The sequence below is a fragment of the Heliangelus exortis genome, chromosome 17 (genome assembly GCF_036169615.1).
Source record: "Heliangelus exortis chromosome 17, bHelExo1.hap1, whole genome shotgun sequence".
Classification (NCBI taxonomy): domain Eukaryota; kingdom Metazoa; phylum Chordata; class Aves; order Apodiformes; family Trochilidae; genus Heliangelus; species Heliangelus exortis.
The window spans coordinates 8,968,671-8,987,557 of NC_092438.1; the positions used below are offsets into that span (position 1 = coordinate 8,968,671).

At 39.8% G+C, this 18,887-nt stretch overlaps 1 protein-coding gene across 9 annotated transcripts in view; it reads right to left on the bottom strand.

Annotated features, from left to right (window-relative positions):
- Window positions 1–18,887, bottom strand: part of CARD11 (caspase recruitment domain family member 11) — a 103,266-nt gene that overhangs the window by 21,509 nt on the left and 62,870 nt on the right. For 7 of the 9 annotated variants that reach the window (XM_071760478.1, XM_071760482.1, XM_071760476.1 and 4 more), the window contains 3 exons: window positions 1,935–2,147; window positions 1,202–1,339; window positions 249–574 (listed from right to left, as the gene is read on the bottom strand). In XM_071760478.1, coding sequence (XP_071616579.1) covers window positions 249–574; window positions 1,202–1,339; window positions 1,935–2,147 — 677 coding nt within the window. Of the gene's footprint in view, window positions 1–248; window positions 575–1,201; window positions 1,340–1,934; window positions 2,148–2,550; window positions 2,793–18,887 lie in introns of those variants that run through there. The other 2 variants (XM_071760484.1, XM_071760483.1) reach the window with 2 other exon arrangements.

Sequence of the window (18,887 nt, forward strand, 5' to 3'; positions counted from 1 at the left end):
GTAAAAAATTATGCTTTGTAATTTTTGTTTTAAAATGCTCTGTTCTGCTAACCCATTACAAGTATGTAAATTATCTGTCATTAATACACATCATTACAGTTGGCATTTCTGTTCAGCAATGCCTTGAATCATCTGGATGAACAAAGCTCAGCCCCTTTCTGCTGTCAGAGAAAGTCCCATTCTGCTTGAAACTGCTGCCACACTCCACTCTTGCTCCAGATTAAAGGAGCCCAGAGCATTTATCTCACCTCTAACTGGAGGTCTCGGCTCCTTATCACAGCCATGCTCTTCTCGTCACTCAGCTGAGCATATCTCATGGCCAGGTTGTAGTTCTCATCTTTCACCTTGACCAGCTCATCATTGTAGTTGTTCCTCTCCTCTTTCATCTTATTGTATCTCTCCTGGAAGGTCAGCAGCTCGATCTTGTTCAGCTTTAGCTGCTTTCGCTCATCTTCCAACTGGCGAGACTTAGCCAAGAGTTCACAGCGCTGCACATCTTTTGTCTTTAATTGCTGCTGAAGCTTAATGATCTCATTCATTAGGAAATGGGTAAGGCCTTCATGTCCTTCCTCCACTGAAAATGTTTGAACAGCTTGTTAACTTCTAATAAAGCCACTTTAAGCAGAATCAGCAGGACTGAGCAAGAAACAAACACCCCACAACACGTACAGAGGTGCAGAATATTCACAATTACAGTTAAATTTTTTATATCTACGTAGCAACTGCACAAATGTTACACAGGACACTATTACTGGGATCACCTTGTATGCATACAGGATTTTGTCTGGATAAAATATGAAGCTTTTACATCTGTCTTTAGCTGAGCTGACAGGCCTATATGTGGAAATAGCACAGACTTTGCAAAATGAATCTGTACAAGTACAATTAATCTGAATGCTCTGAATTTGTTGCATGAGTAGGTCATTAGTATAATTTAGTCCACTGGTCCAATGTTTTTTCTCTTGAGATTTCTTGTGATGTTTATCATTCAATTTGAAGCTCTTTAGCTTCATTCAAACAAATGGGATGTTCCTGATGAATTGCTAGCTTATTTTGCATTGAATGGGACTGAGAAACTGCTGAATGCTGCTACAAGATGAGCTTACACTTCAGTTTCTTGACAAAATAAAAAAAAATATCAAACCCAGTCATCAATATAGCCCTTATTTCAAGAGGTTATTTTGGGATAGATTCTACTCACCAACAATAGTGGAAAATCTCCGTGTAGGTTCTTTCCCTGTCACCAGTTTGTAGAGTTCAGGGTAGTAAAACTCAAGGCTCTCTAAGAAAACTACATAGCCCCTTTGGCCCTTGGTGTGGAGAATGTCCAGCAGTCGTCCTGAGGACAGAGAGAGAGAGGTGACAGAAGAGCACTATGAGCAGCATTAGCAAGTACTGCAACCCTGAACTCAAATCTGCTTAAAGTTCATCTCCATCACAGCAAAATTTGTGGAAAATCTGGCTAATTGAGTTCAGCTGGTCACAAAGTAATTCCATGTATTCTTTATGTCTGTGCTGATGGTTATTCTGAAAGAAAGCAGGCAAATTGGTTTCTGGAAGAAAAATTTCAAGACACGTTATGCAGTGAAGCCTTCAGCAGGCAGTGCTGAGCTGCTTGGATGGCAAACCCTTCAGTGACAAATCATGGAGCATGGTAAGACAGCTGAAAACCTGCTCTTGGAAAAGCAGTGGGTGCTGCTTGTGTTAATTAAAATATTTGCCAAGGTTTTGTTGGGAATATGAACTCCATGAACTCCAGTCTGCACAGCACTGGAAGGACTCTTTGTTAGCAAAGAGCAGCAGCAGATTCCCCCCTTTACGTGAAATCTCTTGTAGGAAAGATACAGGGTAAGATGATACAGACTCCTTCCAGACTTAGCAAAATAACACTGTCCAGATAAGGATGCAGATGAAGCCATTCATAAAATAGTTACCTGCTCTGTTAATTTTGGAGGGCAGCATAAGAGAGTTAAGGACCTCATCTTCATCCTGCTCGTCGATCACCTTGCACTGCCGTAGGTAGGGGGTGAGCTTGGCGGGGTTGATGTAGCGGCTCAGCATGTGCCGGTTGCACTCTACATTCTCCCACAAAGCTTCCTCTTCATCTTTCAGTGTCTCCAGGCAGTCATCCATCTCTGGCTCTCCTCCTTAACAAGAGAAACCACTGGCAAATGAACATTAAACGGGATAGTTTCTATCCTGTTCCTTTCTTTTTCTTTTTTTTTTTTTTTTTTTTTTTTTTGTGCTTCCATGTCACATAGGATAAGCTTAGAATGGCTTCTGACTAACGCTGGATTTGCCCTATATTGAAAGTGTTTGAACTGAAGTGGAGCCTGTCCACAGCTCATCTGGAAAGTGACAGTTCAGAGAAGTGCTATCTTGAGTCTCTGAACGATGGCATATTGCTCTCTAGTGATGAATCTGTAGCTCCTCTAACTCCATGGCGGTCTCTACAAGTCAGAGAATCCCTCTTCATATTAGAAGCAATGGTAGAGGACACGGTGCAGTGCAAAGGAGGGAATGAACAGAGCTCAGAGCAAAGACAAATACCTGCTGCAGGCAGCTAAGGCTTTCATTCTCACCTCCTTTTTCCTCTCAGGTATACTCATTTGAACCTGCATTTTCTCCTGCATATATGTGATAAGCCATCAGCCATCACATAGTAAATGACTGCAGCACAAGAATAATTAGCTCAGAAACAAGCAGCTCTGTTTGTCTGCCTTCTGCAGATTGACTCCTGTGTGGGTAAGAATGCAAGTGCCTGCATGTTCAGCCCTTACCTTTGTCTGCATGAGCAGGGAAGTATGAGCATTGTGTCACTGAATTCTGAAAAATGTTCTTGACTCATGCAAATATTGTCACATGATTTCTGAGTGCTTGCTAAGCAATTTCCTGCCAACTCCTAATTTGTAACCACCTCATTAGAGCAGGTTAGGAGGCAGGCAACAATGAGGTCAGAAAACTTGTACTGCAGTGAAGAGTAAAGAAACTTTGTCAAAATTTTTCCTTCTTCATTTTTTAATAAATGTTAACCTTTGAAAACAAGTGTCAGTTTTATACTCGGGCTTTCTCAAGGTCTTGTGATCCAGGTGGCACAAGGAAGGTAAGCTGCTATTTCAAGAGTTATTTCATCCAATCTGAGACAATGATGTAAGAAGAATGTGCAGTTCTTAGGTCATATGAGCTGCACTTTATGGGACTTTGGTGGTAATCAGTAACTAAAGAGCTCAAATACAACGTGTTGTTTTTCTTGAACCTGCAGAGTTCTCTCCACTGTGTTATAATTCTCTCAGCTTCCAACTTCAGGAGCTGTGAAGCAGCCTGTGTTACATTGCAGGGCAAAACCAGCTATTTATCCGTATAGCCAGGGGCTACTAATTCCTCATCTTGGGGAAAAAAAAAAAAAAAAGGGTGCTAATCTGCTAAATGTGTTTTTCAGTGTTCTGTTGTAATCAAACACAAAATAGTCCTACAAAAATATGTAGTCTTTGCTTGATATTTTCAAAGGTAAGGTCCAAAAAAATTTGTCAAAATCCAAGGCTGGGGTTCAACATCTCTATGAGAAAAATTTGGATGGCTTCTTCATGCTATCTACAAGTTAGGGGAGTATTGTCAGGGGTTTTGTTCCTCTGTACTTAGAGCAGCTCTCCCAGAGTTCTTCCCTTTGTAGTTTCACATCTCAGGAACCACTTATTTATCATTTGCTTCTAGCACATAGATTTCATTACTCCAGTGACTGCAAATAAATGGTCTGGGAGAGAGAAGAGTCCTCAGAAGACAATGGGGACCAGGTCTGCTCAATGGGATCCAGAATCACAGGGGCATGGCTGCAGCTAGGAAGAAACCTCTCAAAAGCTGGATGAAATTCTTACTCAATGCCACTATTTATGTGTGGTAAAGAGGAAGCTGCAGTAGCAGAGGATGAAGGTGAAACAATAGAAAGAGCTCTATAAAGTAGGTGGCAGTGGGAGGTGAAAGAGTTACAGCTGAAGTACATATCCATTCACATGAACTTTACTCCCCACCACTTATTCTGGAAACAACAGTATTTCACTTCAAAGATGAATTTAACAAACTACCTAATTGGAGAAGCTGAACTTTTGGGAGTAGAAGGCAGTAAAGCAGAAGGTCACACAGTACTTTAGTAATCTCACAGCCACAGCTATCTCTTACATCTAAAAAAAGATGTGGTGCAGGCCCTTTAATTTGAGGTAACATCCCAGGAAAGCTCACAGATGGACCTCAGAGTGCAAAAGAAGCACTTGCCTGAATTTCATAAAACACAAGATATCTTGTAATCTGGTGCACTGAACCAGAAATTATTACACAGTGTCAGCAGTTCCCCCAGGACATTAGTAAGGGATTTCTCCATTAAATGGTTCAAAGGAGAGTTCACTCATCAGTGTAATTCTCAACATGAATACATTTTTTTTTACCTGGCATTAAAAATACTTTTATCAAATAGTCCCTTGTGTGTGTGCACAATATACCCTTACTGTTATTTTGGGGACATAATGTTTAATGGGAAAGTAATAAGTATAATGCATGAGTGGCTAAGAATTTTAAAAGGAGATTCCTGTTTAAGCACAGCCTATAATCAGGAGCAAGCCTGAGACCTTAGAGACCCACTGCCATGTAGGAATTTCAGAACCTTCTTATTGCCTTCAGAACCTTCTTTTTTCTTTGGAGCTCCACCTTGGAAACACCCTACCAGAAGCACCACTGAGCTCTCTCCTAACTCACTGTGCTGTTCATCACTTCTCAGGGATTTCTGCTGTTTCAACAGGTAGCATTCCTCTCTGTCCTGGAGTCTGAGGTCTTGCCTCTGTTGTGGTTCTTTGGGCTAAAAGCATAACCCCCAGGCAGCTCCACTGTCTTGTGCACCTATTCCAGACACAATAGCAATGGAGAGTTGATAGAAATACAGCACCCTTCTTACTAAGCAAATATTTCTTTGCTTTAGTATTTAATATAAAGTTGAATGGGAAAGAAAATGTTTGTGATACATTGAAATTCCAGTGTGCTGGTCAGAAAAGAGATGTGACAACTGAAGCTCAGTGGGAAGCCAATGAAGGTATTACATCAGTGGCCTTAACTTCCAAAGATTCTCAGCAGCACATGCTGAAACATTATTTCCTCTTTGTCCTTCCTCTCTCTAATATGACACAAAAGCTATTTTCACCTATAAAATTAAAAAAATGACAGCTTTACAATGTTTTTAAATGTGTAATCACTTATTTAATCTGATCTCTATTACCATTATCTAGTTTCTGATTCCCACACCTCTTGAGTTGCAACCTAACACATTCAGAAGTTGTGACATGTCAGAGCAATACTATGGCGTCCATTACAAATCCCAGGTGTGAAGTCACAGATTTGGACTGGATTCAACAGACATAAACCAAAAAGAAATAAGAATCCCCACAGCAGTTAAAAAATTGCTCTCCTGCTGCTCCTTTCAACAGTTAGTATACAACATTGCTTTTAGCTGCAGGAGATCTTAATCCAGTAATAATCTCAGCTAGTCCCATCTATTTCAAAAGTCTCTCTAGATGCAGAAAAATAAAAGAGAGAATCCCTTTTAACATGAAAAGAAACACTCTACTCCCCTCATCTCCTTTTCTCTCTCAGGGACTATCCTTCTCTTGGCTGTTGCACACAAATGAATCTTTCTATGTGTTTGCTATTTTTCTTCTTCTATTTTTCAAGTGAACAAATCACCTTGCTGTTCAAGCTGCCCTCTCTTCTCACTCAGGCTCCACACTTTCATATGTCAGCGCCACTCTCCACTGATCAAGGGAATGAAGCCTGCAGGCTTCAGAACCAGGGGTTCTACAAAGTGCTTATCTTTAGGTCACATCAAAAGCTTCATTTTTTGCGGTCCATTTCACGATGGTGCAGAAATTAACCCTTCAGCTGTTTAATTATTTGCATTCCCTTGCTCTGGATTCTTGTCAGCCTGTCGATACTGAGAAATCACCATGCAGCAGGCTGCAAACGTGGGCTTCAGCCAGGCATTCTGATTTCTTGATCTTTCCTTCATGAAATATATATATAAAAAAAGGTATTGTCCTCATACTGAGAAGCAGGAAGAAGTTGATTTTGTAAATGGAGATCTATTTTAATGTTTTGGACTTCTGCATTTGTCCCAGATGTTCACAGACTGTCAATATTCAAAAAGAAACCACAGCACCCAAGATGTTTGGGCAGATTGTAAGTTAATATGAACAGAACAGTGTTAAATACCAAATAGGTGTACACAAATCAGGAAAAGATTATGTAGAAATTATTATACTTTAAAACAAAAATAATGATTAAAACTGTATATAATTAACCTCACCACTTCCAGGGTTTCTCTTTTATCATCCTCTTTCTATGCATATTGTAGATTTCAGAGGCAATACCCTTTCTCCAAGTTTGTACAGCCCCTCACATGATCTACTGTAACAACAGGGTGATTTTCTCAAAAGCTGCTTGTATGAATATGCAGAGATTTGCAATACCAGAGAACCACAAAACCATAAAGGGATTTAGCACTATTTTTAATTTTAGAGGAAAGTCACAGCTTGAAGTGTGATAAGGAAACTATTCCTTTGCTTAAGGATAGGAGAGCTCTATTTGCACTCCTGACTTTCTGAAATACTGAATATCAGCAGTTTCCAATTATGCTGGCTGCACTGCTGGACATTCTAGGCTACTGAAAACCACTTATAAAGGGCTTAAAGATTGATTAAGAAGACTAAATTGACTTAGCCATACTTCCAATTTTTTCCATACAGGTGCTGGAATCTGGACTCCCAAAGGAGAGGAGACAGTATCTTCATCTCTGTTAAATTTATATTTATATGACCTTCATATTCATCCCTTCTAACTCAAAGTCCCCACCTGATAACAAAGCTGGCAAGAACTATTTTTATGACAAGGTAGGAGTAGTTAGTTAATTACTGTAAAAGGAAGGTCCAACAAAAACATTTATCATTGGTGCAGTTTTGTGACTTCATTTTACTTATTTGCAGACATTAGAATACTTGCTGAAGCCAGCAGCACTGCTGAATGGGCTGTGCTGTATTTCTGGTTTAGGTCACAGTGGCTAATGGAAAGTGTATATGGAAAGAACAACTCTGTATATATCAGAATTCTCCCTTTATAGAAAAGATTCAAGCAGCTTACTGAATGAGACAGTTTCAACAAAATATAAAAGAAAAATATAGAATAAGAGATACCAAAGTAATAGAAGAGCAGGAAGCTTTAAACACAAAATAGGATTATTTTCACACAAAAGTATTCTGTTTAATTCCATGGAGTCACTCTTCATGTTACACACAATCTACAAAAAAAAAAACAAAACCAAAAAAAACCAACAACAAAAAAACACCCAACCAAAAAACCAACACTAACAAACTTTCAGGGCTTCAGTGAGGTAAAGCCAGATGACAGTGAAGCCAGATGATAGCCATAGTCAGAAACACTGCTCCCATTTTCTGAACACAAGAGAGAGAATCAAAATAAACTCCCTAACCTGTTCAAAGGATTCTGGAGGCATATTCATTTCACTTCCACAAACAGAAGAAATTCCCCTCATTTCCATAACTATGTGCTCAACAACCAAGTGAGAGAAAAAAGACATTAATTCTATCATGCTACTCTTATTCAGCAGCTCTGTTCTATCAAAAAAGAAAGCAACAGAATAAATCAGAGGTTAATCTTCAATCCCTGTTCCTGTCCTAACAGAAGAGGGGCAGAATAGTAATACTATAGTAACTCTCTTTAATTATTTCTTCCATTGTCTTTATTTACTATCTTAGGAACAGATCCACATAAAAGTTCATCTCAAAAAAAAAAAAAAAAAAAAAGGGCAGATCAATTAAAGCAGAGATCAGTTGTTAACATTGGGTTAGTGCACCCAATGACTTGCTTAGTGTCACCTAAACCAGAAAACACTGCATGCCACAAAGATACACAAGTTTTTCAATATTGGAGGATAATATTGCTTAAGAGCTGAACAATCCTTGCATTGAATTCCACCCTTGCTACATATAATTTCTGTCTGCTTTTGAAACTGCATGTGGAATGCTATGGAATACCTGTCACTGGAATAAGTATTCCAGAGGAAAAAAGTATTTACACAGCAAGAATGTTGCTTTGCCCAGTGAAATACATTTGCAAAAAACTTAATCAGTGCATTATTACCTAATAGGATCTCTGTTTCATAAAAGGCTGAGATCTGTGCTTGCCCCTTTTGCACTCCCAGGGCCACAATATCTAAAGTCTCTTTCTTCCTCAGGTCTGCCAGCTTTAGAACTTCAGAGCTCTTATCATTTTATCACATAGGAAGGAAATGACTAATTTTGTCTCAAAAGCAAACAGACAGCAGGTTGTGCTACCTCAAACATGCAACATCCAATCAGATTTGGTTGCAGAACATATATTACCAATAATAAACAAAGAAATGGAAAAAATATCTTCTAAAAATACCTTACATGCTTTGCCCACTCATTTTTCTGTGTGTCACTATTTTCTATGTCCGAATATGCTTCCAGCTCCCTCAGGAACATCCCATCTGTGCCCTGCTGACAGAGAAAGGAGGATCCACCTCACCTCTTTGAACTGGGCATCTAATTGTACTCAGAACTCTAGTTCCTTTCTAGAACAAATAGAAAATGGTCTGTTCAAAACTTTACCATTTTCTATTTCTACCTCAGATGCCCTCTAAAGATTGGTTTCTAGCCACTGCTAGCTGCTTAGGTTCCCTCTGGGGTCAGTGGAAAGAAATTTGTCCCTTCAGATGGAAATGTCTACACTGGTGATTAGATGGATATGACTCTGTTTCCCCAGAGTTCAGAAACTGTTTGTACTGCCCTCATTAAATGCTAATCTATGTGAAATTAAATAATGAACAAGGGAGGTGGGCAATGAGAGATGGAGCAAAAAAACCAAAGAGAGAAAAATGAGAAATGGGGATGAAAAATGGTGAGCTCAAGGGAAAAGGAAAGATAAAAAAGAAACAGGAAAAGAAAAAGAAAGTTAGAGAAAGGGGAACTCCACAGAATGAAAGGAACATTGGTGAGATAGAGATGAAAACAGGAAAGGGCTTAGTAAAGGCAAAGGGAAGGAATGTGGGGTGTAAAGCAAATTAAGGGGTAAAGAGGGAAGGCCCTTCCTGACACATTAGAAATTAGTGTTGGTTTTGAGCATGCAAATCAAGGTAATGGCACAATAATTTAAATAATTTACCACAGGAATTTAGTGCATCTATTTTAAAGGATTTGCAAAGCAGCAGTGGAGAGCTGAAAGCCTGACATTTAGTAAATGCTTTAATCTAGACATCCTCTGTGCTCTTATGCATGGTGATAAGGAGGACAACAGAAATCACTGTGCTAGTATAGTACAAATATGTTTATATATCTGGCCTTTTTTTCATGAGTGCAGCATTAGCTACTGACATGAGCATTTCCTTCCAACTAATGAGTGCTAAAAGCCAAGATCTAAAAAAGAAGCTGTCATCCAGGAGCTGCCAAGGACTCATGAGAATGCTTCAGAAGTCATTACAAAGTCCCAGGTTAATTTTTCTTGATACTCACTCTGTTTTTACAACTGATAATGAGACTCTCACTGGTTTAGGAGAAGGAGGCAGAACTGGGAGCAAGCATAGAGTACTGTGAGATCAGGAGGAGTCTTGAATTAGAAATTCAAGTTGCTCAAATGCAAGAGGATTTGAGGATTGTTAGAGGCTGGGTCCCCATAAGTGTGTGCTCACATTTCAAATCCCAGCACACTCTCTGGCACCTGGAGCCAGTGTTCATAAGGGATTTGCACAGACTGAGCTATGTAAGAACCTGGTAAGGGCAAGGACTCATTAGCTGATGCATATGTATGAAACTTGCATAACCCTTGCCCAGCCAGCCTGATTCTCACTGCTTTTATTGACTCCTCAGGTCTATCAATATGACTCACATAAAACAGGAAAAGAGAAAGAAGTGTAGCTCTACCTTACAAAACTCTTACTTAGTCCACTTATTTTCAAAGTTCACACTTGCCACAAACTCTCATGTTACAAGAATTTAAAAAAATAACAAAAACACTCAAGAGAAGAACCTGTTCAACACAGCCAGATAATAACTCCTTGTGGGTGATGCTCTCATCCCCCAGCAGTCAAAGGACAGCACAGAGCACACTGGATGGGAGGACTGCAACTGAGTTCAAGTCAGCAGCAACAGACACTAAATGCATCAGCCAGTCTTACACTAGAAAAGGGAGCACTCATCCAATCTTGAATACTGCCAGACAATCTCACTGTAATTCACCATGGCCCAAGAAAGTTTGAGAAGAATATTTCATATAGTAGGCTTTATAGCATGACAGAAAAAGAAGACAGAATCCTATATTGAGACTCTCATGATGTACAAAGAATAAGCAAATAAGCAGCCAACTCTCATGAGCCTTGTCTAAAGTTCAACCTGAATAAAAAATAATACTCCAAATGCATGAAAAATAATGCACATGGAAACCCTTTGCTGCATTCTAACAGGAGCATGAATTGACTGTGATGAGAAAGCAATTCAGTTGGAATCTTACGTACACTACACAAAGGTATAGTAGCTCCCTACCTAGTTCTGTCCAATTTTACTCATTCATGTTTAGCTCTTAATTGCCAACAGCATCTTCTGTTGGATCAAACACTGTCTCGTCTCCTTAGGGTGATGACTGCTATGATTCAAATATACATTTTGTTAATTTTATGTAAACACGGAACAAGTTATACCTCAGTCCATCTGTTACCTCTTTGTAACTATTACTTCAAAATAGACACTAATTCTATAGAACAGACAGCTGCCTTGCACATGCTAGTTTGACTGTGGCTTGAAGAATGATGTGTTCTTTAGGTAACAAGCATCTGCAGTCTGCCCACCTCAAAGTCACTGCAAGTTTTAAGCTTCATTCCCAGTTGCAGACTGCCACAGTCTTTCATGTTCTGCTCATTGACAAAATCCTCTATCCTTGCAAACTTGCTTAAAGTTGCAAGGGCATCTCAGCCAGCAGAGCACAGAAGACAGAGAAGACAACTGGATGCCATTTGACAAGAAAAAGTCTCCAATAGATCAGAAGCACCCTGGCCTAGGAAGGACAAAACCTCACCAGGAATAAGAAGGAGCTCGCTATTTCCCTGTTGGAAATTAGAATTCTCCTTTCATATGGAAATGCTGTACTTGTCTTATGAATAGATTTTCCCCACTTATGCTTTCTGGTCACCTCCTTTTCTTCTCTCTCTGTGTCCTCTCCCTGCTTGTAGCAGGGTCACAGGACTGTGTCACGTAGCTCCGGAAAAATACACCCCCCATCCTCTCTCTCAAACTTCCTCTCTATTTATAGTAGAGAGCAAGGTGCTGGGGGCTGCCTTACTTCCTTTTTCTTCTGAACAGAGGTTGTGGGTAACTTTCAAACATGACACCATAGCAGAGGAAAGTCTTTGAGGAAGTGTTACAGCCCCAGTGAGCTGTGTGCTGGAGATGGAGAGATCTGAGGAGCACCTCAAAGGGGTCTTCCTTTCCTGCAGGCCCTACAGCTGGGGTTCATTAACAAGCTCTGCCACTCTCTGTAAGGCCTACAATTAAGAGCAGGGAAGCAGCTTGTGAGAAAACAGAGGAAAAAAAATCTCTTCATCCTGCAGCAGGGCCCCTTTAACACACTTCTATAACAATTTGAAGGAAAAATTGTTTTATTCGTTACTTGTCAGGACTATATTTTATTTCTGGAAGGGGTAACCTCTGTATGACCTTGTCTTACTGCCTTGGAGAAGAGATAATACCAAATCCTTGGAAATTCTATATTTCTTGCAAACATTGCAAAGAGGAGTTAAGTCTTTTCCCTTGGCTTTCTCCAACTAAGTCCATTGCTCTGATGAGATAAAATAAAATGCTGCAAAGCTTTTGTGTGGAAAACATCCCAGAAGAATTTACCAATCAGTGGAAGAGACTAAACTGTTCTCATTGGGAAACTCTGGCCAGTTATACAAATTAAAAATTAGTACTTTTTTGCAAAGGTCAAAGAAGCAAAGTAGTGAAATAGCAAGAAATCTGACTATCTGTCCTCACCTGTGTGGTTCTTGAGAATGAGTATCACTGAATTCTCTTCTTTATTTTTTGACAAATAAAAATTTGTCAAAATAGCAACTACTAAGTGATGGCAGAGTTGTATCCATCTGTGAGCATCCTAGTCTTTAAGCACAGGCAGCTGCTGTTGAAACAGCATTTACAAACAATATGATAAAAGCAAGATTTGCAGGATTTGCACCCAAATCCTGATCTTCAGAAGCTGTTGAACAGTACAAAGGGTGATAAGGGATCACAACCAACTACAAGTCAGTGGCTGCTTTGGTTTAGTCTCCCAACTTGTGCCTTGAAGCATAACAATTCCTTACGTGTTATCTGCATTAACTGCACCTCACAGCATGAAGTGTCCCAAGCTAACAAGAAAAGCATTTGCAGAATGTGCAGAAAAGCACTTGTTTTCACTGCAGTGTTGTATTTGTGTGTGAAGTAAGGTTACATGCAATATGAGCACTAGTAAGTGGCTGCCAAATGCAAGGATTGATTTCCCCTATTCCTCATTCCTACTCAAGGGCACAACTTGTAATTAGGGTCAGATTTTCTAAGTGTAGGTGGCATTTAGGCATCAAAATAAATGATCAGATTTTTGCAAGATTTGCCTCAGAGCGTGGGATAAGAGCATTCTGAATCACAGAGCTGCTGGGAGTTAAGCACTTTTGAAAATCAGGTCTTTCTTACATGCTTAAATGGAAGCTGAGCTCTTTTAAAATCTTCTTGCAACTTGAGCATTCTTCAAACATGAAGAGTTTGAAAAATGGGCCTATAAAGCTTTGTGAGGTGCTGATTTTTACAGAAATAGGAAACTGCTGTAGAAAGCACCTCTAAGTCTGTTTGGGAGCAGAATTTAAACAGTTCTGATTCTCCAGTAGTGTAGAAACTCTTCAGATTAGACATTCCTCAAGAAAGAGGGCAGACACTGTGTGTCAGAGCTTAACTCTGCTAATTCTAACTCTTCTGAATCCATGAATTATTTTGCTAACTAACAGGTGACTGTAAACACTGTTGGTGCAGCAATCTCTTTTCAGCATACTGTCTCCAACTACAGCTGAGATTTTAAGCATTAGATGAAATTTTAAGCTTTGGACTCTCGGAGACGTATTAAAAGAAAGGACCTTTCTACATGACTATTTCTATGAGGAACAAAAAATTTTTTTTCTTACGCTCAGAAAATAGTGTAGAAAATACATGAGGTTTTAGATTAGACTTGCATTCCATCATTATTTGGTCTATTTATCGTTTTTTTCAAAGCTGGTAAATTCAGCCTTGCAGAATCTATACTGCTGACTCAGCTAACTGAGCTAAAACTCATAAAAATCTATTTTAAAAAGGTCCAATGATTTTATTTTCTAATCATAAATATGAAATTTAATTAGCATCTCATTGCTAACAGAGTCACCATGGAAGACAAGACTGAGGAATTAGGCACAGGGATGGAACATCAAGCATAAAACAAAACAACTGTTATGCAGGAGGCAGTTTAACTCCTGCTTTCCTTCACTCAGGTTTGAGATCTTTTATGAATTATGTGCTGTGTTCACAGGTTTCTTTCTTTGATGGCAAGGCCCTTCTATCTTTGATAGCAGTAATTACTCTAGCATGAAATAGCATCATGTGAAATACAAAATAACAACAGATAAGGTTCAGTGTGGATTAGAAAGAGAAGCAAGATAGAGCAAGTTGGTACTGAATTCAAAATCCTATTTTGCCATAAGCTACCCAGGTCAGTAAGTGTTTCAAATCCTATAAAAGCAATACACTCATCAACTGAGAAAAGAACTTGTATTATTCTCCAGGGTACTGCAAACATCAGAAAGATTAAAGGAATTTTTTTAAAGGAAGCATATGGAGAATTTAAAAAGCCTCTTTAAAATAGGAAATGTGCCCAGCCTTTTCACCATTAGCATTCCTGCAATGTATGTCCTGGGCTGACATCAGCTCTCCTCTTGGCATTACTGGGCAAAATTCTGTTTACTGAGAGCCACCTCTGCCATCTTCTCTCCTTGAGAGGACAGGAGCTCTTGATCTGTCTCAGCCCACCCACTGCTTGTGTGAGAGAGTTGTGTGAGTGCATTTCCCTTCACAGAAACCCAGGTGGTTGCCTGAGGTGAAGGCAGGGACCTGGGAGTCCAGGGAGACCAGGGAGTCTTTCTGCTGGTGCTCCATGTGGTTCCTCGATGAAGCAGGACAAAATACAGAAGGTCACAGAAGAGAGGACTTGGTGAGAAATGGAAAGTGCTGTGGGAAAGCTCTGAAAGGGCTCCTGATCTACAGTAACCACAAAACTTTCTCCTTATGCACACACTGAAATTGTTCACAGCAGGCTAGTGTGGGAGGAAGTGTTTACAGGACCTGGCCTGAAAGCAAGTAATTAATTAATAATTGCTGAAGTGCTAGAAAAGCTTTTGGGGTAACTCCATGTGTGTGTGGTCATGCCTCTGGGCTGCTCTCAGTGACAACATTCTCTAGGGTAAAAAGGGCATCATTAGTGCTGGTCCTGGTTACCTGTGGGTGGGAAACTTCTAATTTCTTGTACTCTCCCTGATGGGACTTGAAAGCTGGAAACATCCAGGAATGTGGTTGAAGCATTCTAAAAGGTTACTGCTTGCAGTGTGACAAAAGCAGCCCATCTTTTGTCATAATAATTTACTTTCCATCCAGAATGGAAAGTAGAAGTTAGACATCAAGGAGTAGTTAGGGGACAGTGAAGCTATCTTGGATGCTCTGTCAGACTGATTTTCTCTTGAGGATCTCACAATGCTTTCAAAGTACTGTTCAGTTTTCAGGGCAGCCACCAATGAGAAGAGCAGAATTTTCATGCCAGTTGGAAGGATCAGTGGGCAGGTTTACCCAATCACACCATGTATCCACAGTGCCAAAACCAAGGGAAGCATCTCCAGGTTCTCACGATCTGCTCTTTTGCTGTCCCTTGAGTATATCCCTCCACCTCTCAGCAGAAAACCTCCTTGTAGAAGAAAGAAGCAGCAGGCAGCTGCAATATCTCCTCTTGGGCTTATTTAAGGCCAAATCCTTGGCAGAGAAAATTTCTGGTCCAAGGCTACAGAGTTCACTGCCTCTACGTGAGCAGAGGAGGAAGATGAGAAGGTCCCATGCTTCAAGGAATGCAGAATGGGACACAGACTTCTGGGATGTGGCATTGCACAGCCCACAGAGGCTGATGTCCTGATCTGACTCTTCACAGTGGCTCTACATGCAGGACCAGGGGATCAATACTGCAGGTCCACATTGCCTGAAACACAGCACAACAACTTGTCCTACAACAACCATCTGCATGTGGAAAGCATTCTCCTCAAGAGAAGGGAAAGAAAGTGGACGAATAACTCAAATGAAAATATGACTTTGTCAGTGCTAAAGCAAAAGGCCTCTGCCTTCCTTCCAATTTTTGATTTTTTTCATTTGCTGTGCTTGATGTGCTTCATTTCCCATAGGATCAGTCACAAACCAGAAGTGACAGATATCTCAGTTCTGAAGCATGCTGTACAGACAGAAGGTTTTGGGTGTCTTCACTCACCTGATGAAACTCACATATATGGGACAGTAATGAGAATCAGAGAGAAAGAGCACAGGAGATCCTAAATAAGACAAGTGAAACAAGTCACACAGTCAGGTCAGACTGAAGGTAGAGAATCATGGGATGTCCTGTGAAGGCCAAAGTAACAGTAACAAACCACCCCCAGACTTTTCTCATGTTCTTTCCTCACAGCAGTTCAATGTTCAAATTATCTTCACTGTTCCAGTCCCTTTGTGCAGGGACTGTACTGAGATCTATGTTGATGGAATTAGCAACTGAATAGGTTTGTATCCAATATTTCTAATACTATCCTGCTCAAGCAGCTTTGGATTTATATGCTATTATCATATTATAATGATGCAGCTGTAATGAGTTTGTGTTTCTCTGCATTGCAGAAAGTGCTACAGTCTATCAGGAGCTTGTCATTAAATTCACAGCCTTCAAAGCAGCATTCAAATTCTGACCATTTTCTGTTTCAGACCCAGCATTTTTCAGTTGTCCTTTGCAGGTGAAAAGGTTCAGTCCTTCCTGATACTCTATTCTCCCATGGCTTCTAAAATAACTTCTGACCCAGACACTGCTTTCCCAGGTGTGCAGCCCCAGTTGCTCAGTGATTCAGTGAAGGTGTTGCTGTCAATAGTATTTAATTCCACAAAACTGCTTGGGTGCTGCTCTTCCTATGGATGTAGGCAAGTCACAAACCCACCATTCTGTACTGCAATACTCTATATGAAGATGTCCAACTATCATTTTTCCTTTAGGCCATAGCCTCACAGATTTAAAAATAACCTGATTCAATCTTTCCAGCCTTACAGGAAATGTAATATTGTTCACTGTTTTTCTAGCAACTAAAGCAGAAGGAAAGCCCACTCTCTTCTGTCCTAACACAGAAGTTTAAATATCTTTCAGTTCATGGTCAAGGAGAAAAGATTCAATCACCAGTTGCACTGTAGTTTGGCAATGAAGTGTATTTGGTGTAAATCTTCAGAAAAATAGCTGGAACAACCTTTCTGTGTTTTCCCAGTTTACTCAAGATTCAGAATTCAGAGGAAAACATTTGAAAGGTTTCTTTATTGGCGTTTCAAATCCTGGAGGAACCTACTTTTGTGTTCAAATATGTTAAATGTGTCTAACAACCTATTTCTATACTCATACTGATTTCAAGAATGGGCACAGCTAGGTTAGGAATGTTTATACACATATTGAGCTATAAAAAATGAAATGGAAACAATTCATTAACTGTTAATGATAACCATATATGTACTGGTAGCATATAGCTTTTTCTGCATTCAAATGGAAAAAAATCCTTATCCTATTTTAAGCAGAAACCCTTTGTTAAATTTACTCTTCAGTGCCTCTATTCCAACCTGAGGAAAATTTGCCAGCAAACAACCAGTGCTCAAGAGGCCAGAGGGAATCCTTTCATTGGTTACAACAAAGCTGCATCCCTTTCCTGAACCACAAAAAACCCAGAGCAGACTATCAGACTTGGGCAAATAACAAGCATCTTCATAAGGCCAAACTGGCCTCAGGGACCAGAACAAAGATACCTGTTAGTGCTACATGATGTTACTTTACACAAATTCACTGAGGCAACAATTACTACAAATAATATCACATGCACAGCTGCACATACACTTATCCTTCTGATAAAAGCAAAATGTTACAGCATTTCATTTGACATTTCTGATAGATTTCCAGTGAGATTTGACAAATTTCTCATTCCTCTGGAGCTGCTAAACAGATTCACTGAAGTAGGCAGCATTAGAAAGTAATGCCCCATCTAGCACTGAAGATAAAATAGGTTTTGTGGGACAAACATAAGAATATCCTTTTCACTACATATTCAGCAGTGATAGCAGACAATGCACAACACATTGCCAGCTTTTAGTAATGCACTTTTATGAGCTGTGAAAAAACAACCAGAAACCTGTGCATTTGCCTTTTGTATAAAAAAGTACAAAGGCCTTCCCTCTGGCAAAATGTTAAATGCACCCCCTGTAGATCACAAAGCATGTAAATTCATGGTACTCACAGACTATCACTATTCTTAAAGCCCAAATATTTGAGAGAAGATTATGAAGGAAGAATGGTCATCTAATTCAAAGTTCAGAAAAAACCTTTAAATTTAACTCAAGTCAGTGTTAACACTTCCTGCCAAGGAGTAATCCACTGCCCACAGTGGGGTCTCACCACGACAGGGTATGTGGTGGATCTCCTCTTCTGTCAAATTACAGCTTAAACAGCCTGGGACTGTATTCTCCTCTTGCCTGAGAGAAGCAAAAGTGAGAGAGTAATATAGGGAGAGAATACTGACTAAAGAAGTAGGGAGAAAGAAGCTTTTATCACTCGTTGGATGTGTGCCACAGAGACCAATTATATACATTTGACAGCAACCATTATAATTCCAGAGTCCTTGAACAAATCACAAGCAGAAAGGTTACCTTCCTGAAAATGTTCATTGCCATTAAATAACTAACCCAGACTAGAGGGTGAAGGCAGTGCTTCAGGGAAAGTCTGGGGGAAGGGAGGAGATGGAGAATCTTGTTACATGTACACCTGAGAAAACCCCATTCATTTGCTCTGAAAAAAGGAATTGCAGATCCACTGTAGATTCTGTATTCTCAGCAAAGCAGGCAGAGTTCAGAGAACACAAATCCTACAGAGACAAAATAGCCAAGACAAAAGTTATTTCTCACTCTTACCAGTGGTAAAACTCGACTAAACTTGGTGAGTTTATGGTTTGTACCCATCAGTTTGAAAGTCACAAGACCTGATCCTATATTCCTTGCTCTTTTAAGTTTAGATCACTATGGAGACCATCTGCAAAGGAAACTGCCGTGGGTCGAATTCCACCATCAGTTACAGAACCTTAATGACCACATCTAAGTGAAACATTGGTATTTCATGAAACATGCATTTCAGTATCAAAGAGAGAGTTTAGACATTGACTAAAAAGTGTGTGGCTTGTTCTCACTTAGTAAAAAGGCATAATATTGAGAGAAATAAGGATCTCTATAAAGTCCATCCTCTGCGAGCAGTCATTCCATATATGCAATCAAAAATTGTGCTAAACAACAATAGATAAACCAAGGTCACTAGCTGTATCCCATTAACATTTCTTCAGCCCACCCCAGTTATTTGAGATGTATCCTTCTAGAGAAGGTTCAAATTGCCTTTTTTTAACAGTCAGATGGTTCCCTTTTCACTCTCACTGAAAGTTTGTTTTTCTCTTAATTCGGTGTTAAATC